The 27,837-nt window shown below is 39.1% G+C and overlaps 1 protein-coding gene across 4 annotated transcripts in view; it reads right to left on the reverse strand.

The window, feature by feature from the left end:
- Window positions 1-27,837, reverse strand: part of RAB27A (RAB27A, member RAS oncogene family) — a 73,411-nt gene that overhangs the window by 8,563 nt on the left and 37,011 nt on the right. For 3 of the 4 annotated variants that reach the window (XM_024767773.1, XM_024767774.1, XM_024767775.1), the window contains exons 2-5: window positions 18,775-18,949; window positions 10,237-10,322; window positions 8,164-8,267; window positions 2,932-3,055 (exon numbers count right to left, since the gene is read on the reverse strand). In XM_024767773.1, the coding sequence (XP_024623541.1) occupies window positions 2,932-3,055; window positions 8,164-8,267; window positions 10,237-10,322; window positions 18,775-18,927 (467 nt within the window). In that variant the 5' untranslated portion in view covers window positions 18,928-18,949. Of the gene's footprint in view, window positions 1-2,931; window positions 3,056-8,163; window positions 8,268-10,236; window positions 10,323-18,774; window positions 18,950-23,664; window positions 23,777-27,837 lie in introns of those variants that run through there. The other variant, XM_024767776.1, reaches the window with a different exon arrangement.

The following is a 27,837-nucleotide window of genomic DNA, read 5'->3' on the forward strand; positions in this document are numbered from 1 at the left end:
CCCTTTTTAAAAAAAAAAAAAAAAAAAAAAAAAAAAAAGGTAATTAGGGGTGAAGGGATTCTTAGTCTACTAAAAATAATTTTTTGAATATTCATCGTCATGCATCCAATTCACCCTTTCTAATTTGGGCTGCTGCATGAAGCCCTCATTCTCAGATTTACTTGTCCCAGCAGACACAGATTTATGTTCCATATTTGCATTGTGACATGTTTTTATTAGGTTTGCAAAGTTTTTCTGAGACATAGTCCTTCACTCTCCAAATGCATGTATATTTCAGAGAACCACCTGTGAACCAATGACCCATTTTTATGAACTGAGGAGAGAAGGCAATACGAGAGTAACAAAAAATGCAAATTTATCAGAAAACATACAAAAGATATGAAGGTATGCCATAAACTACCGGTTTCTGAGTGTTAGCACGTAGACGGACGAACCAACATAGTCCTCTAGTGCATGTGCAACCAATGAAAATATTACGATTATTAAAAATGAAAAAAAGATGTCTGTGAAAATAATCATTAAACTTATATGTTCAAATTTGTGAAATGCACGTGAACCAAATTTCCCCTTTACACCTTCCTCTTAAACTGCCAAACAGCCTACAGAACTCTATTTTATGCTTCCTGAATCCTGAGGGATGTCCATTTCCACCCCTTTCCATTCTTCAATAATTTCAATTATCTTATCTGCTAATCTCTCCTCTCCTTATTTTAACTCAGCTCAGAAACTTTACATCGAGTCCCTCTTATGAAATACTCCCCAGATCTTCCAACCTGGGCACAGAGGGAAGACAATCCCTGTTATCCCCAGATCCCCCATATAGTCAGAAAGCAACGCCAGGCTCTTTCATACCAGGCAGGAGACGGAATCCTAAGAACCTGCCCAGAGGAAACAAGCAAAAGGCTGAAGAAGGCCAGAGGGGTAAGAAATCAATCCAGACTCCCCAACAAAGCTTGAGAATGTGCTTGTTTGATCCAGCTAACACCCCTAGCTGCCCTATTTTTTTTTTTTTTTTTTTTGGTCTTTGCAAACACACTTCTCAAAAGCATGGTCCACAGTTTCCTTTGCTTCATCACTTACTTCCTCCTCACCCCCTTGCAACACAGCGCCCAGCTTCAACACTTCAGAATCCTCCATGATATTTGATCCCTCCCTCTTTCCTTCCACTACTTTACACAAAGTGCCTCTCATGAGAGGAGGGGACATATCAGGTGATCAGAATCGCCTGCAGGGTTCTGTCAGCCTCCATTTCAGAATCACCTCCGTCAGAGGTTCTCAACCTCTGCTCACAAAAATCACATGGAGAGCTTTTAAAAGATACCAGTGTCCGGCCCCCACTCCCTACCTGTGGTGGCTTTGCAATCTGTCAGCTTGGCTAGATTGAACAATACTTCCCAGAATTCCCTTCCCAGTCAGGGTGGACCACAGAGACATGCAGCGGGGGGGATGCAGAGGGCGGAAGTGAAGGAGCAGCCATTCTGCTCATACAACGACGCTTCTCCACTAGCTCATCTCGTTGGCACAGACCAGTGACCAGACCTGCCCCCTTTCCACCTTCCCCTAGATCCTCCTTCAGCTTCTCCAACTCCTGAGCCAGGTGTGTGTGTTTAACTCTGTGGCAAAGGGTCTTGGCTTCTGTAGGACACCCACACCATCCAGGTCAGAAGCCATAAGAACTGATACAAGTTTCAGACCATCATTACGGATCCCAGCTGGTTCTGGCTCTCTGCCACTTCAAATCCAACTTCCCCTCTGACTGCCTGCCCTGTGGGATCCAGAGTCAGACACAAAGCAACACTTTACAAAGGCTGCCCAACAGCTCTCCACTTCACCCCACTCATCATCCCCAGACTGACCTGGGAAAGTACTCATAACAGCCCTCCACGTTTGACGGCTTTCGGCAACTTCCTGTGTCCCAGGAGATCAAGTCCACTCTTCTTACCTGGTTTTCAAAGCTCTCCAAACTCTGGCTCCTTCCCACCGGGCCTTCCACTCCCCCCACCACCACCGTGTGAACCCCATCCTTGAGTGCTTTCCGAACTCAATCAGCCCAAGGAAGAACAAAGCAGGGGTCACACAAGGAAAAGGGAAAGGGCCTCCTCTGGTCTCCTCAGGCTTGCCTAACAACAGAGGCCGCCAGCCTGGTAACGCCCCTACACACAGCCTGCCTATCTCTTTATCTCTCTCTCTCTCTCTCTCTCTCTGTCTCTCTCTCTCTCCCCTTCCTTCTCTACCCTACTTGCTGCCTCCCACTTATATTAAGGGTAATTAATACATACACATTTGCATTCTCATTATATTAGAGGCAGAAAGAAAGTAAAGCACAAATTGTTTTGTAGACGTGCCCCAGACACCTTAATTAGCAGCAGCTGCCCCTTCTCTCATGTCCAGTTAATGCTGCTGCTACTAGGAACCTATTCCCTGAGCTAAAGGAGGGAGACAGTATTTAGTTGATTCTCCAGCACAAAAACACAGCTTAAACCAAAGGGGATCTTCACAGTCCTCTCCCAGCATAGGTATTCCAAAGCCAATAAGGCCTTCTTGTCTGCGGGAGCTCTCTACAGCAGCATAGGAACTGGCTTTGAAATTTCCTCGCTGAATATAGAGAATTTCCTTATCCTGGGTGTCTCTTACCTGCATCTTGGAAAGGAGGCCTTACATAGTTAGAGCATTTGACCTCAAAGCTTTCTTCAAACACCAAGAGATTGAGAAAAACGGTACTGAAGCGCTGAATGAGGGCCCTCGCCCACTGCTGTGGCTATGGTTCCCATATCATATAATATTAATATGCAAAGTAGGTATTTGACACCTCCCCCCAAGGGCTACATCTCAGTGTTTCAATTTTTTGCTTTTGCCCTTTTTGTTATCCATTCATATGCAAATGTTTGTATTGGAAACTTGCTCTGTAGATTCCTCCACAAAAATACTCACCCATACTTCTCCGCAAGTCCTCTGGCTTCTTCCTCTTTTACTACTCTTTGGTCTTCCAGATCACTCTTATTTCCACATAACACTATATCTGGGTTTTCACAATATGCATGCATTTGTAGCTGGCCTATTAATATAAGAACATTTATTATAGGTAAGTAATGTAAGTCTATGATCAGTGGAGAATACATGCAAAAGTGCTTTGAAACTGTAAATGGATATACAGATATAAGGAACTGATATAATTCTTTCAAAGCACCAAGACCCTAAGCTATAAAACTAAATGGATAGGGCAGAGATGTAAAACTAATCCTACCCTTATGCACATACCCCAGCTTATTTATATCGGAGAGGAATGGGAGAATTTGTTCTCTCTCCAAAAGTACACACACACACACACACACACACACACGCATACCCATACAACATAGCTGTCTCTCTTATGAAGGCCATTTGAAAAAAAAAAACACTTGGAGGATTTACTAGTGCTTATGGCTAATCTTAAAGCTCTGATTTTCATATATTTTCTCTCCACAGCAATGACATTTTAAAACAAATTGTCTTTCTATAAACTAACCTATTTCCGTCTGAAATGTTTTTCACATTTTCCTATTATCCTAAGGCAGAATCAATTTATCTAAAACAAACAAAATATAGGATCAAATGAAGATAGAAAACCCAGAATAAATAGTAAATGATTCTGTCACCAGAACCAAGAAGCAGGAGACTACAATTCTTACTCCATAGCTGCTATTTCTTTTCACCTGAAAACCTGTAAATAGGCAATAATTTTTAATAGCAGTTAAATCAAGGGAACTTCAACTAAGCTAAAGAGCTTAATCTCCCCAAGAAGGAAAATAAAGCCTTATTTCTTCCTCATCACACTCCACAATGAAATGAAAGCAACCCAAACTTGCACAATAAGACTTCCTCAAAAATGTGTGGCTTAATTTATTTTTTATCATGGTTAACCAGAAAAGTGTTGACATTTTAGTTCCTCATTATAAAGTCACGTTCGCTATATCTTATCATAAGAAAGTCAAATCGGCAAGTATTTACTGAGCAATAAGGGAGGCCTGATACTTGGTGTAGAATTCAGGGCACTGACCTTCGCCCTCAAGGGATAGTTAGGGGAAACAAGACCTATACAGGCAAGACCAAACTGTGTACCATTTCCAACAAGAGCCGAGACCTTTCTTTCCTCCAGGCTGTTACACATGCTGTCCCCACACCCTTGAATACCCAAACACAACCTTCCTTCAGGGACTCCCAACCCTTCCTTTAAGACTTGCCTCTCAGTTACCTCTACTGTGAAACCTTTCTGGTCTCCAGAGAGACTCTGAGCTCTGTTAACACCATGTCTATTCAGTGTCATGGTTATGAGCATGAACTCAGGACTCAGGGTGTCTAAGGTTGAATCCTGGCTCTGCCATTTACTAGCTGTGTGGCCTTGAGGAAGTTATGCGGCCACTCTGTGCCTCAGTTTCCCCATCTGTAAATGGTGATAATGACGGTACTTACTTCATAGGGTTTAGGTGAGGATTAAATGAGTTAATTCAGCAACTCTTCAGGTAAGGTCCATGGACCAGCAGCCTAACCATCACCTGGGAACTTGTTAGAAATGCAAATTCTCAGGTACCACCCCAGATCTACTGAATCAGGAAGGCTGGGTTTCAGGCCTGGAATCTGTGTTTTAACAAGCCCTCTGGGGGGATCTGGATGCATGCTTGCACTTGACAATCATTAAGTTAATATAATAAAGAATTTAGAGCTGCTGTGTATTACCAGTAGTAATGTTTAATAGTATTTACTTTGAGGAGTCTGGGAAGTACAATAATTGATAATTTTTCTTTTTCTTTTTTCCCAACTTTTCTAGAAAATCTGTGAATTACTTACCGTGGGTTCGATCCCTGGTCCAGTAAGATCCCACATGCTGTGGAGCAACTAAGCCTGTGTGCCACAACTACTGAGCCCGCGTACCACAACTACTGAGCCCAGGCACTGTAACTACTGAAGCCCGTGTACTGGGGCCCACGTGCTGCAACTACTGAAGCCTGTGTGCCTAGAGCCTGTGCTCCGCAACAAGAGAAGCCACCGCAATGAGAAGCCCATGCACTGCAACGAAGAGTAGCCCCCACTCACCGCAACTAGAAAAAGCCCATGCACAGTAATGAGGACCCAACACAGCCACAAAAGAAAAAAAGGTAAATTAGGGACGTCCCTGGTGGTCCAGTGGCTAAAGACTCTGTGCTCCCAATGCAATGGGCCCGGGTTCGATCCCTGGTCAGGGAAAATAGATCCCACATGCCGCAACTAAGAGTTTGCATTCTGCAACTAAAGATCCTACATGCCTCAACTAAGACCCGGCACAGCCAAATAAAAAAAATTTTTTTAGTAAATTAATTCTTTTAAAAAAATCTCACTAAGGAAAAAAGCACATACATAAATAACTACAACTAGAGGTGGTATGTGATACGGACCCTGTAAGTAGTACAAAAGGTAACAGGAGTTAAGAGGAAAGAAAAAATTTAATCCAACAAAGTTGTCACAGAAAATTTCATGGAGGCCATATTTTGCTATATTTTAAAGAAAAAGTAAAACTCAACTTTTTAAGGAAATGGGAGTGGGTGTGAGGAGGGCTTTTCAGACAGAGGGAATAACAGGAATAAAAATATAAAGGCAAAAATACGTTAAAAATATACCTGCTGGGCTCCTGTCCCATTTATGTGAGGCTACAGAAGAAAAGTTTAGAAATATAGGCTGCTTTAGAGTTTCCCTACAAAACACGCTGCCTGTGGGCATGACTGCCTCCTCCTACAAGCTCCAGAAAGACAGGTGAGTGATAAAACCTATCTGATTCCTCTCAGATTTCAAATTCAGGCCCAAAGGACACAGCTCTCTATTCACTCTCCTAAACTCAGCAGGGATCACCTTGGGACTCTTACCCCTTGCCCAAGAGGGCATGGACAGATCTTGGGTCAAGGGAGAAGGGACTGCAATGCAGCTCTGGAGAAGCAAAGGGAGGGGGCAGACCTGCTTCCTCCCCCTGGGCCTTCAGCGCCCAGGACTCAGCTACCTGCTCAATGCAACACTGCCTCTGTTCTTCTATCACCATTAGTGTGTATATATATATATATATTTTTTTTTTTTTAACTTGACCAAAAAGAAAGAAGAAATGAATGATCCCTCTAATAGTCAAAATACTAACAGGAAGAGGAAAAATAAAATGTATAGATAATTAACAAATTTTTATTCCTAATTAAGATTTGCTATTACCACCTCTGACACTGAACCTTATACCATTTTTTTAAAAACGGGGCTGGAGGGAGGAGAATACTTTCCATTGAAGATGCGAAATCTCCAATATGCATGTTTTCTTTACCTAACTGGGCAAAAAGAATTCTTTTACACTATAAGGAAAACATAAAATAATACATACATACACATAATTTCACATGATTTTGTTCTTCATCTAACTAGCCATAAAGCCCAAATGGACAAGATTTATCTTCTCCAGAGTTTCAGTTTCTGCCAGTGAAAAACAGGTGGGTTGATGCTCTTTCGATGCTAAGATTCTATGAGCCCATCTCTAACAACAATCCTTATAAAGTGCTTGACTTAAGAAAGCCCCAGAATTTGTTCCGATGATGCAGAGGAGAGAATGATGAGCAAGGAATGAGGATAAGAGATTAGAAATAGCCACCACCCTTCAGTTGTAAGGGTGTGTGACTCAGGCAGGCATTTAACGAAGTGAAGCCCAGTAAGCATGACTAAATTGGGGAACCTATATTTAAAGTATTAAATAGCTCTTCAACTCTTAGTGATCAACTTAGTCGAGAAAGAACATAAAGGGCCACTGAATCAAGGGGAAAAAAAGGCCACTGAATCAAAAGCCAAAAGCTCCATGTCATTGGACACGTCTGTTACCCTGTGAGGCTCAGCATCTTCATCCTAAAATTAGGACACACCACCTCCCTGCATCTGCTCACAGGGGGCACGTGGGGATCAGACACAAACTATGTGAAAATGCTTTGAAAACCACAAGGCACTAATAAATTACTTATTTAAAAACTCTTTTTTTAAATTTTTAAAAATTGTTTATTTTTGGCTGTGTTTGGTCTTTGTTGCTGCGCGCGGGCTTTCTCTAGTTGCGGCGAGCGGGGGCTACTCTTTGTTGTGGTGCGTGGGCTTCTCATTGTGGTGGCTTCTCTTGTTGTGGAACATGGGCTCTAGGCTCACGGGCTTCAGTAGTGTGGCATGTGGGCTCAGTAGTTGTGGTGCAAGGGCTTAGGTGCTCCGCGGCATGTGGGATCTTCCTGGACCAGGGCATGAACCTGTGTCACCTGCATTGGCAGGCGGATTCTTAACCACTGCACCACCAGGGAGGTCCCTCATTTTCTAAAATAAGGTTTTCTACTATAAAAACCACAGCCCATTACCCTTTCATAATACAAAAACTCCAAATTCTTAAGTAGTGGGTGTTTCGAAATAAGTGTTTTCACTTTAAAGATTTGGATGTTAAGAATTTAACATCACAGCCCTCTCAATAGATTCTCTAAGGTAACACTAATACAGCCAACAGAGGAAAATGTACATTTGCAAGGCAAGAAAATGATACATTTGGTCAAGTAGCAGGATTTTAAATGGCTACTATAACCAATCATGTAAGAGATTAGGCTGTCTCCGAAGAGCCAAAATGCAGGTTCATATATATTGTGCTGGGGACCACTCTGGCCAATGCAGTTCTAGAGGTTTCTATGACGGGATCCTCCTGGTAAATGCTCTGGCCCTAAAAGTAGAAAGGGGCCTCTAAATACAGAAGAGACATGGAGCCAGGGGTAGGGTCCATTAAGTTTTCAAAAGGGTCAATGTAATATATGTTTTAAACCCTGGGATGGTAAAATACCTGATAGCACTTCTCTAGGCTTCTATTTCCTCATCTATAAAATGCAGATGAGAGTCCCCTTTGTGGAAAGGACTGATGAAGAGATTACACAGAAAGCACTCCTTGTATCTAGAGTGCAGGATGCACTCAACAAATGAAAGTGAGCATGACTAGGGAAAGCAGAGTATTTCAGTTATCTTCACCCCTAAACTAAGAGCCCTGCTCCTTTAAACAGCATCTTAAACAGCACTAGGAGCTCTTACAGAACAACTTACAAAAGAAGTAGAATATAAAAGGGATTTTATTGCAGGGAGTGGGAAGCAAGAGGCAGGGAGACTATTAACACTTACTTATCCAGTTTCTGACACTGAGGAAACTTTGCTCATTTGTCAGATCAAAAAGCAGAAGAAACCCCATAGCATCTCTGAAGAATGCGGTTGTCAAGCTGCGGAACCTGGGAACAGAAAGCAGATTGGTCACCTAAACCATGGCCCCACCCTTGAGAGATAAAGGCACCAGCAGTACCCTCAGCCTCTTACAATAGTTCATCAAAAACAAGGTAGATGTTTAATAACATGCCGCTGTTTCTAGTAACTTCACATTATATGTGCACATCATACACGCATAAATCTTATTTGTGCAAGATTTACTGTATTACATTAATAGATAATTTCAACAGTGTAAAATTATGTACATAATCAATGATATTGGATAGCATACAAAATATAGTAAATAGTTATCTAGAGCAAGAAAGAATATGTGAAAACAAATCTAGACTTTCGAAAATGCCAACAATTATCCAAAGTTAAACGTGCCATTTTCTTTTCAAATAAAGACCATCTGTGTAAACTTTTAAAAAATTTTAAATGAGTTAGATGATGATATTCCAAACATGTATATTACAGTTATTTATCTAACTGATAAAAGTTTATGTGTTAATAATAGGCCATGTGATTTAAAAACCCAGCCTGCTGGACAGGGATGACAAGAACTAGCTCGTGATGCCTTAGTCTCAGCCAAGAATTTATTGTACAATTAAGAGTTCAATAGGCCAAAAGCAATGGTGCTTGCTGTGTTTGTCTTCTTTGTCCTGTGAAAGCTTGACTTGATTGAACATCACAATGTGTTCCATGACCTTTTAATGTTCAGTCTCTAAAGAAATCTCTTATGCCACAGTCTCCCCTTTCTTGGTACTCTCTCCACCAAGGATTTATCCTGCTCTCTCCTCTCTCTCTCTAGTAGCAGGTTTTCTCTTATTTTGCTTTTATGCAAAGCCTGCAACTGACAGGCATAGGCTCCAGGGAAGAAAATACTGGTATGAATCTGTCATCTAATCTGCTCTAATTGATGATGAATCTGTCATCTAATCCGCTCTAATCTGCTCATCTAATCCGTTTCCTCAAATATCTCTAATCCATGTTTTTACAAAAAGAGTACTTATCTTTCAGAGATACGTACCAAAATAGTTATGAATGAAATAATTTGGGATTTGCTTCAAAATAATTGGGCGGTGGGGGTGGTGAGAAAAGGTGAGGAATATACGTGAAGTACGATGGGCCACAACTTGATGGCTGTTGAAACCAGGGAATTAGTACCTGAGTTCACTGTACTCTCCTCTCTACTTCTGCATATACTCGGAGTTTCCCATGGTAAAAAGTTAAACAAAATCCTTCAAGGAAATTGTGAGAGATAACATAGCTATAGCTAACTAAAAGCAACTTCAAACAGACTTGTGGTTGACAAGGGGGGAGAGGGGTGGGGGAGGGATGAATTGGGAGTTTGGGATTAGCAGATGCAAACTATTATAAACAACAAGGTTCTATTATATAGCACAGAGAACTATATTCAATATCCTGTGATAAACCATAATGGAAAAGAACATAAAAGAGGATGTATATATTTGTATAGCTGAATCACTTTACCATACAGCAGAAATTAACACAACACTGTAAATCATCTATACTGCAATTTTTAAAAAGTAACTTCATATGAAGATTTCATGTGACATTTTTGTCAAGCAACCTCTGACTATATAAATTAATTCCAATGAGATTTTCTACTAGGTTTCAACAATCAGGTAAGAATAATGCACACAACTCTACAGCTTTCTTTGTGGTTGAGTAAACAGCAAAAGCAAATGGAGAAAAGTATACAGGTCTAAAAAAAGGGTGGGAGAAAAAGAAAGAAGTCCATAAGTAAAAGGGTCCATTTTGAAAAGGATTCATTTTTCCTTTGACCTTGTATGAAATAAAGCCACCATTATCAGCTCAGACTGATACATTTCCTGCTAATTTGGAAGCATGTCTTATCCAGGTGCAAATCAACTAATCAGCTGGCCTTTTCCTGCTCAGGTCACTGTGTGAAGAGCGCAGCTGTTTTTCCCCTTTCCTCCAGTAAGGAGCACGTAACTGAAGATCTCATACCTCTCCTGCCCTGCTGTGTCCCATAACTGCAGGTGGATTCTCTGGCCTCTGCCAATGGCTCCATCTGGTCCATTGGCTCTGTACACCTAAAATGGAAAAATGAAAGAGAAAAAGAGAACTTCTGAGAGAACTTCTTCTCACTTTCCTATTCAGTACAACTCCCCTAAGCATCTAAACTTCTAAAGGAAATCCCATCTGGAATACAATCTTATTTGTATTTTATTCCAAATAATCGTCTTTGGGTAACACAATAATTTGTATTAAATGATGTATGTACATTATATATCTTTATAAATATATTACAAAATATACAAGTAATACATAATTTGTATTAAAAAATAATAATCAGCTCACCTTTCCTCAAAGTCCCCTCAGGTCACTAGTTTCAGGAAATATTACCTTCTCCCCATCCTATCTTTAAAAAGTACTCTTAAAACAATTTTATAGGAAGGGCCTCTGAAAATCTCTTCCTCCATCAAAGAAATAAAAACACTGGCAAAAATAGTCAAAATCAACTTTTTCCAAACCCTTAAAATTAACAAAGGCTTGCAACATTCCAAGGAGCACCTATTCAAGAAAAACAGCTGAATATCAGTAAAAAATTGTAAATTTTGTGCCTTTTTAACTAGTCCTATTCCCATTCCCCCTCCCCAGCTCCACTGTAGCCTTGAAAACCAACAGACGCACAACTACAGTAGCTGTGAAAACCATCAGTGCAGCAACCACTGTAGGAAGGAGAGGCAGAACAGGTTTGGAGTTCCCCAAAAGTCTCATCCCCAGAGTAGTGTCTGAAATCTGCCTGTAAAGCTCCATTCCCAAGTCTTGTCTTTATTTTATCTGACTTAACTTGCTCTATGAGAAAACCCTATCCTTAGACCATTTATTGAAAGCAATCAGCAGCAATTATTTAACATCACAGCTACCAAAGGCAGCAAGACCAGTTGGACCTAATCTAACCCAAAATCTTAAAGATAAGATATGAGATGTCCACAGAGAGATTTGAAAAGTTTCAAAATATTCCTTGGAACCTACTAGGCCAGGTTCATGTACATGGTTGTACATATGTCCAGGAAAGACCTAAAAATGCCCTAATCTCTCACCTTTGGCTGACCTTGAGACTCTTCTCAAGCAGAAGTGAAGGCTAAGGCAGAGTTGTGAACTGCCTGCAGGAGCATTAAGCAAACATCCCAGCACACACACACACAGAGTCCCTCAGAGAAAGCTGAGAGATATACTGGCTCAAGAATTTAAGAAACTTTCTGTCCACTCATTAGCTGACCACTAAGTTAACTAAGCAGAGACTTCAGTAGCTGCACGTAACAAGAAATACAGACTTCACAGAATTAGCCCAAGAACATCACTAAACAAACAGTGATGACAAAAATAAAGGGGAAAAACAAGAAACCCTTGGGAATGGGGAGGAATCTGATTTCCAGAGTTGCTACATTCTATCAATTTAAATGTTCAGCTCTCAACAAAATTTATAAGACACACAAAGAAATAGGAACACACACACAGATAAAGCAACCAAAAGAAACCACTCCTAAGGAAGCTCAGATGTTGAACTTACAAGACTTTAAATCAGCTATTATAAATATGTTCAAAGAACTAAAGGAAATCATGTCTAAGGAATCAAAGGAAAGTATGAGAATAATGCCTCACTGAATAGAGAATGTCAATAAAGAGATAGATACTATAAAAAGTAGTAAACAGACATTCTGGAGTTAAAAATTGTAACTGAAGTGCAATATTCACTAGAGGGGCTCAAGAGGAGATTTGAACTGGCAGAAGAAATAATCACTGAATCTAAAGATAGCTCAATTGAGATCACCTAGTCTACTCACAAAAGAAAAAAAAAAGAATGAATAAAAGTGAAGAGAGGGAATTCCCTGGTGGCACAGTGGTTGGGAATCCACCTGCCATTGCAGGGAATATGGGTTCGAGCCCTGATCCAGGAGGATCTCACATGCTGTGGAGCAGCTGGGCCTGCGTGCCACAACTGCTGAGCCTACACTCTGAAGCCCGCGAGCCACACTACTGAGCCTGTGCGCCACAGCTACTGAAGCCCATGCGCCTAGAGCCCGTGCTCCGCAGCAAGAGAAGCCACCGCAATGAGAAGCCTGCACACGGCAACGAAGAGTAGCCCCTGCCTGCTGCAACTAAAAAAAGCCTACGCACAGCAACAAAGACCCAACACAGCCAAAAATAAATTAATTTAAAAAAAAAAAAAGTGAAGAGAGTCTTGGAGACCTATGAAACACCATGAAACATATGGTTTCAAACAATGTTTCAAACATATATTTCAAACAATATATGCATACTAGCAATCCTGTAAAAAAATAAAAATAAAAAAAGGGAGAGATAGAAAGAGGCAGAAAAAATATCTGAGGAAATAATAGCCAAAAACTTTCCAAATCTGATGAAAAACATTCATCTCCACATTCAAGAAACTCAGTAAACTCCAAGAAGGATAAGCTTGCTGATACTGACTAGACATATCACCACCAAACTGTCAAAATCAAAAGACAGAGAGAATTTTAAAAGCAGCAAGAGAAAAGTGATTCAGCACATGCAAGGGATCCCAATAAGACTAAGAGCTGATTTATCATCAAAAAAAATGAAGGCCAAAAGGCAGTAGGATGCCAAAAAGTGTTGAAAGAAAAAAGACTGTCAACCAAGAATCCTATATCCAGCAAAGCTATCCTTTAAAATTAAAAGAGAAATTAAGACATCCTCAGATAAACAAAAACAGAAAATTCATTGCTAGCAGAACTGCCCAGCAAGAAATAATAAAGACAGAGCTTTAGGCTGAGATGAAAGGACCCTAGCCAGTAATTTGAATCCATACAAAGAAATAAAGAGCACCAGTAAAGATAACTACATGGGTCAATATAAAAGACAGTATAAATGGTTTTTTGCAACTCTTTTCTTCCATCTGATTAAAATACAATTGCATAAATTAATAATCATAAACCTGTGTTGATGGGCACACAGTGTATAAAGATACAATTTGTATGACAATAACAGTGCAAAGTAAGGGGTAGGAAATGGAGCCACATAAGAGCAGAGTATGGCATTGAAATTAAATTGGTATTAATCCAAACTAGATTGTTAAAAATTAAGATGACAACTGTAATCCCTAGGGGAACTATTAAGAAAATAATTCAAAAAATATATAGTAAAAAATGAGAAGGGAATTTAAATAGTATACTAGAAAATATCTATGTAACACAGTTGCAAAGAAATAACAAAACAGCAGAAAAAAGATACACAGAAAACAAGTAGCAAAATGGCAGATATAAATCCTACTTTATCAGTAATTATACTGAATGTAAATGTATTAAAGACTCCAAGTGAAAGGCAGGGGTTGGTAGAATGGATTTAAAAACATGATCCAACTATGCTATCCACAAAAGACACACTTTAGATTCAAAAAGGTGTAGGGAAAAGGATGAAAAAAATATATACCATGCAAACAATAACAAAGAGAGAGCTGGAGTGGCTATACTAATATGAGACAAAATAGACTTGAAGACAAAAAGAGTTATTAGAGACAAAGAAGGATATTTTATAATGATAAAAGGGCTGATTTATTAAGGATGCATAGGGATAAAAAGAGAAATGAACAATTTGACAATAATATTTAGAGACTTCAATACTACTTTCAATAATGGATAAAACAGGGGCTTCCCTGGTGGCGCAGTGGTTGAGAGTCCGCCTGCCGATGCAGAGGACGGGGGTTCGTGCCCCGGTCCGGGAAGATCCCACATGCCGCGGAGCGGCTGGACCCGTGAGCCATGGCCGCTGAGCCTGCGCGTCCGGAGCCTGTGCTCCGCAACGGGAGAGGCCACAGCAGTGAGAGGCCCGCGTACCGCAAAAAAAAAAAAAGGATAAAACAAGCAGACAGATGAACAATGAAACAGAAGACCTGCAGAACACTGTAAGCCAATTAGACACAATAGACATCTACAGAAGATTTCACCCAACAACTGCAAAATACACATTCTTCTCAGGTACACATGAAACATTCTCAAGGACAGACCATATGTTAGGTCATCAAACAAGCCTCAATAAATTTAAAAAACTGAAGTCATACAAAGTATGTTCTCTAACCACAATGTGGTAAAATTAGAAATCATTAACAGAAAGAAATTTGGAAAATTCATGAATATGTGGAAATTAAACAATACAGTCTTAAATAACCAATGGGTCAAAGAAGAAACACAAGGGAAACTAGAAAATACTTATAGATGAATGAAAAGCACAACATACAAAAAATACCAAGTGAACTTAAAACAGTGCTCAGAGGGAAATTTCTAGCAGTAAACACCTATATTAAAAAACAAGAAAGATCTCAAATCAATAACTTAAACTTCAACCTCAAAAAACTAGAAAGGGCTTCCCTGGTGGCGCAGCGGTTGAGAGTCCGCCTGCCGACGCAGGGGACACGGGTTCGTGCCCCGGTCCGGGAAGATCCCACACAACGCGGAGCGGCTGGGACCATGAGCCATGGCCACTGAGCCTGCGCGTCCGGAGCCTGTGCTCTGCAACGGGAGAGGCCACAGCAGTGAGAGGCCCGCGTACCGTGAAAAAAAAAAAAAAAAAGCCTAGAAAAATAAGAGTAAACTAATTCCAAAGCAAGCAGAAGGAAAGAAATAGATTAGAGTAGAAATAAATGAACTTTTCTTTGAAAACAAATCAAGAAAATTGATAAACCTTTAGTTAGACTAATCAAGGATAAAAATAGAAGACTCAAACTCTTAAAATCAGAAATGAAAGAAAGGACAACACTACCAACCTTACACATGTAAAAAGATTATAAAGGAATAGTATGAACAATTGTATGCCAAAATATTAGATAGCTTAGAAGAAATGGAGAAATTCCTAGACCCAAACAATTGAAACCAACTCAAGAAAAAATAGAAAATCTAAAGAAATATATAACCAATAAGAAGACTGAATTCATAATAAAAATAACTTCCCACAAAGAAAAGGCCAGGCCCAAATGTCTTCAATGATGAATCTGATCAAATGTTTACAGAAAAGTTAACACCAATCCTTCTCAAACTCCTCCAAAATATAGAAAAGAAGGAAATACCTCCCACCTCATTTTATGAGGCCTATACTATCCTGACACCAAAATCAAAGATACGAGGGGAAGAAAAACTACAGACCAATATCCTCTCTGAATACAGACACCAAAATACTAGCAAAAAGAATCCAGAAAAATATATAAAGGATTATATACCATGACTGAGTAGAAGTTATCACGAGAACAACAAGATTGGTTTAACATACAAAAATCAACCAATATTGATTTGTAATGGAATAGAACGATTATAGAATAAAGGACTAAAACCACACGACCATTTCAAAAGATGCAGAAAAAGCATTTGAAAAAGTCCAACACCTTTCATGATAAAAATGCTCAACAAACTAGGAATAGAAGGGAACATCCTTGACCTGAAGAACAGCATCTATGAAAAATGCACAGCTTATATTACACTTAATGGTGACTGAATGCTTTCTCCCTAAAAGACAAGACAAAGATGTTCTCTCTGGACACTTCTATTCGACTTTTTACTGGAGGTTCTCATCAGGGCGATTAGGCAAGAAAAAGAAACAAAACATACCCAAGTTGGAAAGGAAGAAGTATAACAGAAGATGGGAATTCCGAACATCTACTTCCTATCTTGTATATAGGAAATCCTAAGGAATAAATACACACACAGATACATACACCCCCTACACACACATGTACAGGTTATATTAGAACTAATAAACAAGTTCAGTAAGGTTCCAGTATACAAGCTCAACTTACAAAATAAATTGTATTTTTATACACTGGCAAGGAACAATTCAAAAATAAAGAAAACAATTTAATTTATAACAGCATAAAGAGATTAAGATACTTAATAAATTTAATAAAAAAGTATAAAACATATTCTGAAAGCTATAAAATATTGTTGAAAGAAATTAAAGAAGATCTAAATAGGAAAACGTTCCACGTTCACAAATCAGAAGACTTAATAGTGTTAAGATACCAATACTCACCAAATTATTCTACAGAGTCAATGCAAACCCTAACAGAATCTCAGCCGGCTTCTTTGTAGAAATTAACAAGCTGTCCCTAAGATTCATATGAAATTGCAAGGAACCCAAAACAATCGTGAAAAAAGACAAAGTGGGAGGACTCGTGCTTCCCAATTTCAAAACTTACAACAAAGCTACAGTAATCAAGATAGTGGCATAAGGATAGACATATAGATAAATGGAATAGAACTGAGAGTCCAAAAATAAACCCTTACATTTATGGTCAACTGATTTTCAACAAGAGTGTCAAGAACATTCAACAGGGGAAAGAATAGTCTTTTCAACAAATGGTGCTGGGACAATTAGATATACACATGCAGAAGAATGAAGCTGGACCCCTATTCACCCTATACCCCAAAATTAACTCAAAATGGATCACAGATCTAAATGTAAAAGCTAAAACTATTTGCATATCATATATCTGATAAGAACATTTATCCAGAATACACACAAAAAAAAAACCTCTTAAAACTTAACAACAAAAAAACAACCAATTTCAAAATAGGCAAAGGATCTGAACAGACATTTCTCCAAAGATGATAAACTAATGGCCGATAAGCATATGAAAAGGTGATTGTTCCACAACATTCATCATGAGGGAAATTAAAGTCAAACTTGCAATGAGGTACCACTTCACACCCACTAGATTGGCTACAATCAAATAGACAACAAGAAGAGCTGGTGAAGATATAGAGAAATTGGAACCCTCATACATGGTTGGTGAGGATGTAAAATGGGGCAGCATCTTCCGAAAAATGTGAAAGTCCCTCAAAGTTAAACAGAGAGTTATCATATAGCCAGTCAAATCCGCTCCAAGCCTATATAAGTATATTGAAAACATAAGTTCACCCAAAAAATGTATGTGAATATTAATAGAAGTATGGTTCATAACAGCTAAAAAGTGAAACAACTGAAATGTCCACCAATGGATGAATGGATAAACAAAATGTGGTATACCGATACAGTGGAATACTATTTGATCATAAAAAGGAATGAAGTTCTGATACATGATACAACATTATGCAGAAAACATTACACTAAGTAAAAGAAGCCAGACGCAAAAGGCCACATATTGTATGATTCCATTTACATGATAAATCCAAATGAGCAAATCCAGAGAGTAGATTAGTGGCTGGGGGAGGGAAAATGGAAAAATGCTAAAGGATATGAGGTTTCTTTTGGGGTGATGAAATGTTCTAAAATTTGGTAGTGGTGACAGTTGCACAACTGTGAATATACTAAAATACCACTGAATTGTACATGTTAAATGGGTGAATTTTATATAAATTATATCTCAATAAAGTTATTTTTTAAAAACAAAGTTATAAAATGGGGATTAGTTAATAAATATAATCACAAGCATATGGGGGAGGGGCAAGATAGGGGTAGGGAACTGAGAGTTACAAACTACTATATATAAAATAAATAAGCTATAAGGATATATTGTACAACACAGGGAATATAGCCAATATTTTATAATAACTATAAATGGAATATAACCTTTAAAAATTGTCAATCACTATATTGTACACCTGAAACTTATACAATATTGTACAGCAACTATACCTCAATTTTAAAATAGTTAAAAAAAAAAAAGAAAGAAAAAGAAACAGACTCTCTGGTAGTGGAAGGCTTAGGGTGGATCAGAGGGAATGAATATTTCCATCCTAGAAGCCAGAGACCATTCATTTTTCCCAGGTAGAATACTCTCCACTGCAGGGTTTTTGTCATTAATCTCCTGACTACTTGTTGACCTGCTTCATGGGAACAGCTGCTTTTTCAGTAAGAAATGTAGTTCCTGGACATACTAACCTCCTGACTTCCTCCCTAGCCCACAATAACTTGTCTTGCTGTCCTTTGAAAAATAAATTAAATAAAAATATTTTAAAATATCCTCTTCCCTTATTCTACAGAACCTTGCTGTTCCCTTGGTTACCTCCCAGATCCATATGCCCTACCGCCATTCCCATCCCTACTCCAACCTCACACTCCTGGTGGGATCAATGAGTTCTGCCACTTAGTGTTCCCAATGCGATAGCTGAGGCCTTAATTAAGAGAAAATCCATTAAAAATGATATCAAAAATGGAAGAAATAGCCCACAAAACAGGGGTATGAGGAGCAGAGAAGATTGCAAGCTTCATAACAAAGGTACGAAGCAAATTCCACAAATAACTTTGTGGAAATCAGAAGGAACATACCAGCCAAAAGAGTATCAAGGAAATTTTTTTAAATCTTCACTTTTATTTTATCTGCTTGGTTTTATATGAAGTGTCCTCAGTTACAGCCTTTAATCACATTGCCCAGACTGAACATAATACACTCTCATATGTACCCTTTAATTTTAGCTTCCAACCTTTGTCCTCCTAATTCCTACAAAGTAAACAAAACAGACAGGCAAATGCTGACTCAGATTATGTTTTTATATAGAAGGATACAGAACTTACCACTCTCTTTTCCCTGAAATCAATGCCGACTGTCGTGATAAATTTGGAGTTAAATTTACCATCTGTGTACTGGTAAAGTACACTGGTCTTCCCTACTCCAGAGTCTCCCAGAGCTAAAAACTTGATGAGGTAATCATAGTCTCCATCAGACATAATGAAGAACTCAGTGGTTCACCTGAAAAATAAAAACAAATGTATATTTACCAAAAACCGATTAGAAAATATTAGAATCTTCCATGAATTAAATGACTTCCTTTAATATCCAGTTCATCAAGTACTTCTACATAACACCTATGTGCCTAAGGGTTCTGTGAAGAGAGGATTAGACATTATTCACTATCCCAAGGGCTTAATCATTTGCTAGATGAGATGCTACTGAACTTGTAAATAAGTAACAGTTTAGGTTAAATTTATCGTGCATATTATAGTACTGTTAAGACAAAAATTCCAAGTGAGAATGAAAGTCAAGAAGATAATGGTCACTAAGGCTTATACGCAGACGGTGTAGAACAAGAGTTGACAAAACAAAGAAAGAAAGGAGGAAGGAGAATATTACAGGAATAACAATAATTCTTAGAGTGCAAGTGGTTCCAACTGCCCCTCCTTTTTCAAAGTCTCCTAGTGCTGCATCCTTGGCTTTTCTTTTTTTTACTTGGACATTGAGGCAATTTCATTTATCCTATGCATTTTCACATGTGATTATCATTCCTTCAAAGATAATGTTAAGTTCACAAGTAAAACTTGGTTTGCAGCTTCCTTACAAATTATTGTTACTACATATTAAATCAGATCTTTCTAGAATATCACTGCTCACTTGAGAACTGAGTTCTACCATGAAGGGCTCATTTATCTACATTTGCCTTGGTATTCTACAGGAAATGCTACCAATTCAGCTCTTCAATATTGGCCAGAAGTCTACCTTTGAGAAGAAATATTCTTGGTTTTACAGCAAGACCTAACCATGGTTACTTTCTATCCTTTGCAATCAGCACTTTTCAAGATTTGTTTTTATCCTCTAAATAGATTCAAACTATTCAAAATATCAGTCTGACTAGAAATATAGTCTGTCTCCAGGGAAGGCTTACTTCTTTTTATCCTCCCATTTCTAATACCGATAAACACTCCTGAAAATCAGAAAAACAATCAGCTATTCCGTTACCACTGACAACTCTACCTGCCCATTCAACATACATATTCACCCATCCACATACACATCATATGCCCTACATTAGATGCTGCTGATTTTCCTCTCATTGTCCGCTTTTCACCCAGCCATCACCTGCCCAGAAACTTTACCACAATTCTCAATGCTTCCTATAGGATTATTTCTATAGATCCATAAAATTCTTAAAAGCTCAGGCAAGGACATTTATTGATTTTCAAGGTTGCCTCCCCCACCCTATCCTCAATTTGGTGACCCACCTTATGCTCAAAAATCCTGAATTCTGATCCCCAAGAGCTGCTTCAGTGACTTCCACAGAGTCCCTTAGCGCAGAGCTGTGGCCTCACATTCAGATATGGCTGGTCAGTCGACAAGGGCAAAGCCTCTACAAACATTTGGCATTCTATTTGCACACTATAAGGCGTGACACTGTACAGATGATGGCTTTCCTATGTTATAGCTTCTGTACTCACAGGTACAGGTTGCCAGCGTTAATGGTGTGTAACAGAATGCCTCTCCAGAAGATGACCACTTGGATACAAATAAAGATTCTAGTACATTTTATCACAGCATCTCACTCGGCTCCAAGTTATTCATAAATAAGAGCTAAGAATTGAAAAGTAGGTCCAGATAACATTGAATCATTGGGGGGGGCTCCCCTCCAAATAAATGAGGAAGCAGAAAGCAACTCCAAATTCTGCAAGGAGAATGATGCAAGAAGTCGCTGTGGCTACCTTATTTCCTCTTTATTTTTTTTATTTTTATTTATTTTTTTTGTGGTACGCGGGCCTCTCACTGTTGTGGCCTCTCCTGTTGCGGAGCACAGGCTCCAGACGCGCAGGCTCAGCGGCCATGGCTCACAGGCCCAGCCGCTCTGCAGCATGTGGGATCTTCCCGAACCGGGGCACGAACTCGTGTCCCCTGAATCGGCAGGCGGACTCTCAACCACTGCACCACCAGGGAAGCCCTCCTCTTTACGTTTATTTTGAAAAAAGGTCATTTTTATAACTAGTTTCTGTATCATTTCAGGTACAGGAGAAAATGTTGTCACCAATGGCATATTCTTCTAGAATTCTTTAAACCTGCTTCAATGGAATTCAAAGACTGATGAACCTATCTCTCCTGCACCAAAATTTAATATGTTTAGTTATCATGGGAGAAGAATTACACAGGTAAGTCTACAAATGATCTTCATGGGTTTTGTCTTCTATTCGTGATGACAGCAATATATAACAGTTTGTTCCCAAACCAAACCATCATAAAGGAAGTGTTAACAAAATACCACAGCTGAAGGTATAGACACCACCATTGAAATTAATCATATTTTATACTCTTCAGACTGCACCTTTAGACAATCATCTGCCTTGCTGATCTGAAAATAAATGCTCAGACCTTCCATTTTCTGGGTTCAGTTTGCTAAAGAATGAAACAGAACCCAGAGAGTTTAACTCATTTGCACAGTCTAGAACATGTGTCTCCCAACTTCAAGTCCAATGTCCATTCTACCTCAAGCTTTGTGGCCATTACTCAAGTTTTTACAAATGGATGTTGGATTTAAAAGTGACCAGGTAGGATATCATACAAGGTAGCCTAACAGGAAACATGTGACTTCTGAAGCCAAGCAGAGCTGGATTGGATTCCATATCTCCCACATACTGGCTACTCAGATGTTTTTCAGTCTTGGATTTTCAGGTTTCCATTCCATGAAAAAGAAAATGTACACTACTTCCCACCATTGTTCTAAGGATTGAATGAGATACTCTTTGTGGAATGCCCAGCACAATGCTTGGCATATGCTGGGTACTCAGTAAATGTTGGCTCACTTCTTCTCCCCATTCTGGACAGATCAGACAGGCTCTGAAGACCTAGAATAATTTCTGAAATTGCCTCTGGGCAGCTCAAAACATGTATTTCTGGCACAAAAGATTGCTGACTGGCTCAGAGTAGTTTACCGAGTCAGCAAACATCACCTTCTTTTTTGGCTGGTTCAAACCATTTTCAATTAATTTTAAGTAGATATGTCAATTTCAAAAGCGTTATGACCAGCTTAAGAACAGGTTTAAATTGTATAAAACACTCTAATCCATACTAAAAAATTCATACTTGTTCAAAAGGATCTCAAAGGTTCATTCTGGTTCAGAGTGAAAGAGTTGAGTTCAGAGACATTCTACCTACAAAACCATTTCTGATTGATCTAAAGCCACCTGGTTAAAACCACGTGTATTACTCAGCCATAAAAAGAAACGAAACTGAGCTATGTGTAATGAGGTGGATAGACCTAGCGTCTGTCATACAGAGTGAAGTAAGTCAGAAAGAGAAAGACAAATACCGTATGCTAACATATATATATGGAATTTAAGAAAAAAAAATGTCATGAAGAACCTAGGGGTAAGACAGGAATAAAGACACAGACCTACTGGAGAATGGACTTGAGGATATGGGGAGGGGGAAGGGTGAGCTGTGACAAAGCGAGAGAGAGGCATGGACATATATACACTACCAAACGTAAGGTAGATAGCTAGTGGGAAGCAGCCGCATAGCACAGGGAGATCAGCTCGGTGCTTTGTGACTGCCTGGAGGGGTGGGATAGGGAGGGTGGGAGGGAGGCAGACGCAAGAGGGAAGAGATATGGGAACATATGTATATGTGATTCACTTTGTTATAAAGCAGAAACTAACACACCATTGTAAAGCAATTATACCCCAATAAAGATGTTAAAAAAAAAAAACAACCACATGTATCTAACCAAAATCATTTAGGTCTGGTTTTAAGAGCTCAAACTGCTTCACACTGGTTTTAGCTAGCTCAAATAAGCTCTGACCTGGACAAGTAGGTTCTGACTGGCTCACCTAAGGTTTGATTGGTTCAGAGCATATTTTACTGAATCAAGCTAGTGCTGACCAATTAAATCTATCTCCAACTGGGTCACAGTTGCTCTAATTTTATCAAACTGCTTGTAGTTGAAGGTAAAAACTGGCTCAAAACAGTCCAAGTTGACTGATAAGATGTTCAAACAGTTCAAGACTAAAAATGTAAAATGATACTCAGAAGCACCAAAAGCAATGGTTTGGTGCTTTTAAACTTATACCAAATCAACAAACTTAAAATTTTCCTTATAATTACCCCAGCTGTAGACAATCTGTACTCAAATATTTATCTCCATCACAGTCCAGTCTCTTTCTACACTTGAACAGCTTGTACGTGTTGGAGTACAGAAAACAGGTTGGGAGAAGGGATACTGGCAGAGGAGAATACGATAAACAACAGGGAAAGGTATGATGAGTGACACAGGCTTCCTTGGTTGAGAACTCACCTCCTGCCTTATCTCAAGGACCTGGCAGCAAAACACTGATCTGTAATCCAACAATAAAACAGAGATTTCAGCTGGGGGGAACCTTTAGCAAATTGGGATGCTATTTAGAGTTTGCCCTACGTTGGTCACAGTGACCAGGCTGGTCTGGGTTAACAGAGACCAGAATTCTAAAGAGTAAAGAAGCTGCTAGGAAATAAAAGTATTCAGGGAACAGGCAGGTCTTCAAATTGCTGACAGAGATTTTTCAGGGTATTGGTGGTGACAGGTTCCTTATCTGAGCTTACAGTCAGTTAGTCAAAGCCTAGAGTTAATGGAATCATTCCATCTTTCAGGAGAAAATAATTCTAGTCCACAGCAGACTACAATCCCAAACCCCTGCTGCAGTCCTATATGTGGTTGTCTTGCCACCGCTTACCACCACGAGGTAGAGACAACTAAATGTTAAGTTTCAGCTTCTGGTACGTCTTCACGTAGAACCATCTTCATATTATTAAAAATTATTTTTGGGACTTCCCTGGCAGTCCAGCGGTTGAGACTTCGTCTTCCAATGCAGGGCGTGAGGGTTTGATCCCTGGTCAGGGAACTTAGATCCCACATGCCTCAGGGCCAAAAAACCAAAACATAAAACAGAAGCAATATTGTAAAAAATTCCATAAAGATTTTTAAAATGATCCACACACAAAAAAAAGAAAATCAGGGCTTCCCTGGCGGCACAGTGGTTAAGAATCGCTTGCCGATGCAGGGAACACGGGTTCGAGCCCTGGCCCTGGAAGATCCCACATGCTGCGGAGCAACTAAACCCGTGAGCCACGACTACTAAGCCTGCGTTCTAGAGCTCACATGCCACAACTACTGAAGCCCACGTGCCTAGAGCCCGTGCTCCACAACAAGAGAAGCTACTGCAATGAGAAGCTCGCACACCACAACAAAGCGTAGCCCCCACTCGCTGCAACCAGAGAAAGCCCGCGCACAGCAACGAAGACCCAACGCAGCCAAAAATAATAATAAATAATAAATTTATTTTTTAAAAAAAGAAAAAAATTTTAAAAAGAGTATAAACCTTTTTTTTAATTAAAAAAAATTATTTTTGCTTTTTATTTTTGTTACTTAAGTCCTGAGTGGTGTTTCTGGAACCTGTTCTTCAGAAAAAAAAAAAATACTCCACTCCCCAATTATGGAAATAACAAATTATTTTTATGTTGGCATTTTACAGCAGACAGGGAAACAGTAAAAATACACAGGCAGAATTTGGGGCACCCAAACAACATTTTGTGCACACAATTTCCAGCAAGCACTCCAGCCTATTGATGCTTGGGAAGCTAGTTCATCAAGGCCTCTCAATTGCACTGCTGTTGCTAAAAATAAGTAAGATGTCCACATGTCAGGCACTTTACCGGCATTAGTGTAACAGCCCTCATCACAGCCCTAAAGGCAGGTGATACATACATCACACACACTTCCTCCCTCGGAAGAATCTCGGTGCCAGTCTATCATGAATGCCACAATGAAAGGATGAGGAAGTGGGTCTTGGGCAGTCTCTCCACATATTAACATGCGCTCAATTCCAATGAATTGTTGAGAGGCATAAAAAAAGTGGAAGTTAAGAGCCAGGACTCTAGAGTTGAATCACCTGGATATGAATCCAGTCATGTCACTTTAGAAAATTTAATGTCTTTTGCCTCGGGATCCCCATCTTAACAATGGGAATGATAACCTATTTTATTAATACTATCATGTATCTGCTTTTTTAACTTCTTTAAAAGTGGGGTGCATCTTATATTTCACAGTCTTACCACCCATGACATCTTACAATTGTTATTAAATAAGGTGGCACTGGAAATACAGTTGTGTGAAACCTTTCGTTAGCAACTTCTAAGCAAAATCAAGAAGGCAGCATCAACACATTTTAGATTCGATGGAGCACAAAAGTAAACCTATCTCAGAGGGCTGTTGTGAGGATTGAGTATACATATAAAGTTTAGTTTAGAACAGTGCCTGGCACACAGTAAGTCCTGTATAAGTATTAACTGCTATTAGCATCATCAAGCAGTCTAGCTCTGAAGGGTCAATACGAAGGCAATATTCTTTCTTAGAAATGAAGGAAGAACTGAATCCCTAATTGAAAAATAAGATTAAAAAAAAAACTCTATGGAGATGTAATGGCCTATATGGGAAAAGAATCTTAAAAAAAAAAGAGTGGATATATGTATATGTATAACTGATTCACTTTGCTATACACCTGAAACTAATACAACATTGTAAATCAACTATACTCCAATAAAAATGTAAAAAATAAAATAAATTTTATGAAAAAAAGAAAAAAAAAGAATCTATGGAGAGCACTTGAACCTAAGGTCAATTCTTTAAACACTGTACCTCCTGGAGGAAGTAGCATCTAAATACCTCAAGGAAATGTCTTCTAAAAAGTCAAGAATGCCCTCAATTTGAGACAGGCAAAAGATTTTCTTATTCATCTCATATCTATCTCCTCCTTACACAAATATTGTTTCAAAGTGATCTACACCCTCACTCTCATCAGATTAACAACAGAAAGCAAGGAACACCTACTTCCTCAACGTGTACCATGTGGTGATAATTGCCTGGTGAGAGAAAGTCAATGATCTTCTTCCTTATTTAAAAAATAAAATATATTTTAATTGCTTTTCAGGAAATAAGATAGAAGAAATTGATTTTAGTTAAGTGCAAAGGGGAAAGCTCTCTCTCTCTCTCTCTCTCTCTCTCTCTCTCTCTCACACACACACACACACACACACACACACACTATAGCCCAAATTCTCCATGAAACTTCCTATTAAATTCAGTAAAGATTCCAACCTTACGATCCCCAATCACTAGGCAGAATCATTCAAAATCTACTCCACATAAGCCAGTTTTTAAAAGCCCAATGTTCCCTCTATCAACCACATTTAATACAGAGAGTAAAAAAGCAGGGAGGGATAATATTACCTGAACATCTACTATGTGTCATGAATGGTAGTAGACGTGGTTCTATTTTATCATCCTTAAGTGGAACTTAATCTCTGGGTAAGACATAAAGAGAACGTTGTTTTCTTAATGTGGTGGCACGTAGGCTTGGGTTCAAATTCTGGACTCTTCTTGGTGTGACTTGGTCTAAGTTCTTCAAACTAAGTCTCCTCTCTTTCAACTACAAAGTGGAGATAACATTACTAACCTCACTGGGTTACTTTAAGGATGAAGTGACATAATCCACAGAAAGTTTTAGCACATTGCTTGGTTTGTGTTCAGTGTTCAACAACTGAAACTTCTTTTTAGCAATACTATTACTAACGTATAGCCTCATCAAGTTCTTATTAGGCAAGGCATGTAATTTTATAACCTATTCCTAATGTAACCGGTACCTGAACCTTTAGAAAAAATAAAGAAAGTCAATTTAGGTGCAATCATTTATGAGGTCTCTATCACAAAACCTACCTTGGCATTCCATTCTAACAATGAGGGGTTTTTTTTTTTTGCGGTACGCGGGCCTCTCACTGTTGTGGCCTCTCCCATTGGGGAACACAGGCTCCGGACGCACAGGCTCAGTGGCCATGGCTCACAGGCCCAGCCGCTCCGCGGCATGTGGGATCTTCCTGGACCGGGGCACGAACCTGGGTCCCTTGCATCGGCAGGCAGACTCTCAACCACTGCGCCACCAGGGAAGCCCAACAATGAGTTTTAACTGGGTGATTTTTGGCAATTTCAGAGCTAGAGTGTTCATTATAAAAGCATTTTATAATGGGAAATTCCCTGGTGGTCCAGTGATTAAGTCTCCTCATGCTTCCATTGCAGGGGGCCTGGGTTCGATCCCTGGTCAGGGAACTAAGATCTCACAAGCCACGAGGAAAAACCAAAAAAAAAAAAAAAAAAAAAGCAGCATTTTGTAATGTACCAAGATATGAGTAGGGGCAACTTGTGTTTACCAGATGAGCTCTGGCTACAACTGTCTTAGATCACTGCAATTGCTATACCCTGAAGTGACATACATTTACTCTCACTGCAAAAGCAAGATGTGTACTGCCCAAGAGTGGGGCTCCCCATTTCCACAAGAGGAGATAGCCTCTGCCCTCTGTGCACGTGACCTTCCTCTTCTCAATTTCTGATCTAGTGTGAGTAGATAGGTTTCTACCCTCCTGAATAGGTTGATAGGAGAATAGATGAAATTATAAACAAAGAGCTTATCTTGTTTGTGCAAAGATCTTAGGTAGAGAGAAGTAAGTAGAAATGTAATGGCATTGAAGAATAGACAGAAATTGGAATCTGTTTCATAGTAATACAATAGATCCACCCTTAACACTGAGAAGAGAGGTACATAGCTAAAAATTGATAATCTAAATTTACATTCAATTTGGCTTAATATTTATAAATGTGCCTCTTACACAGGAATATTCCATTTTCCCCAATTACACAAAGTGAAAAGACTAAATTATAGTATTCGATGATATTCCAACATAGTAAGTTATTCAGAGAAAAAATAAAATCATCTACAAACACTACTGAATTAAATATACATTCCCAAATACTACCAGGACATCCAAATATATCATTTGTAAAAGCATCCTTCAGCCAT

The sequence above is a fragment of the Neophocaena asiaeorientalis genome, unplaced genomic scaffold, assembly GCF_003031525.2.
Source record: "Neophocaena asiaeorientalis asiaeorientalis breed wild unplaced genomic scaffold, Neophocaena_asiaeorientalis_V1.1 scaffold71, whole genome shotgun sequence".
In the NCBI taxonomy this organism is placed as follows: Eukaryota; Metazoa; Chordata; class Mammalia; order Artiodactyla; family Phocoenidae; genus Neophocaena; species Neophocaena asiaeorientalis.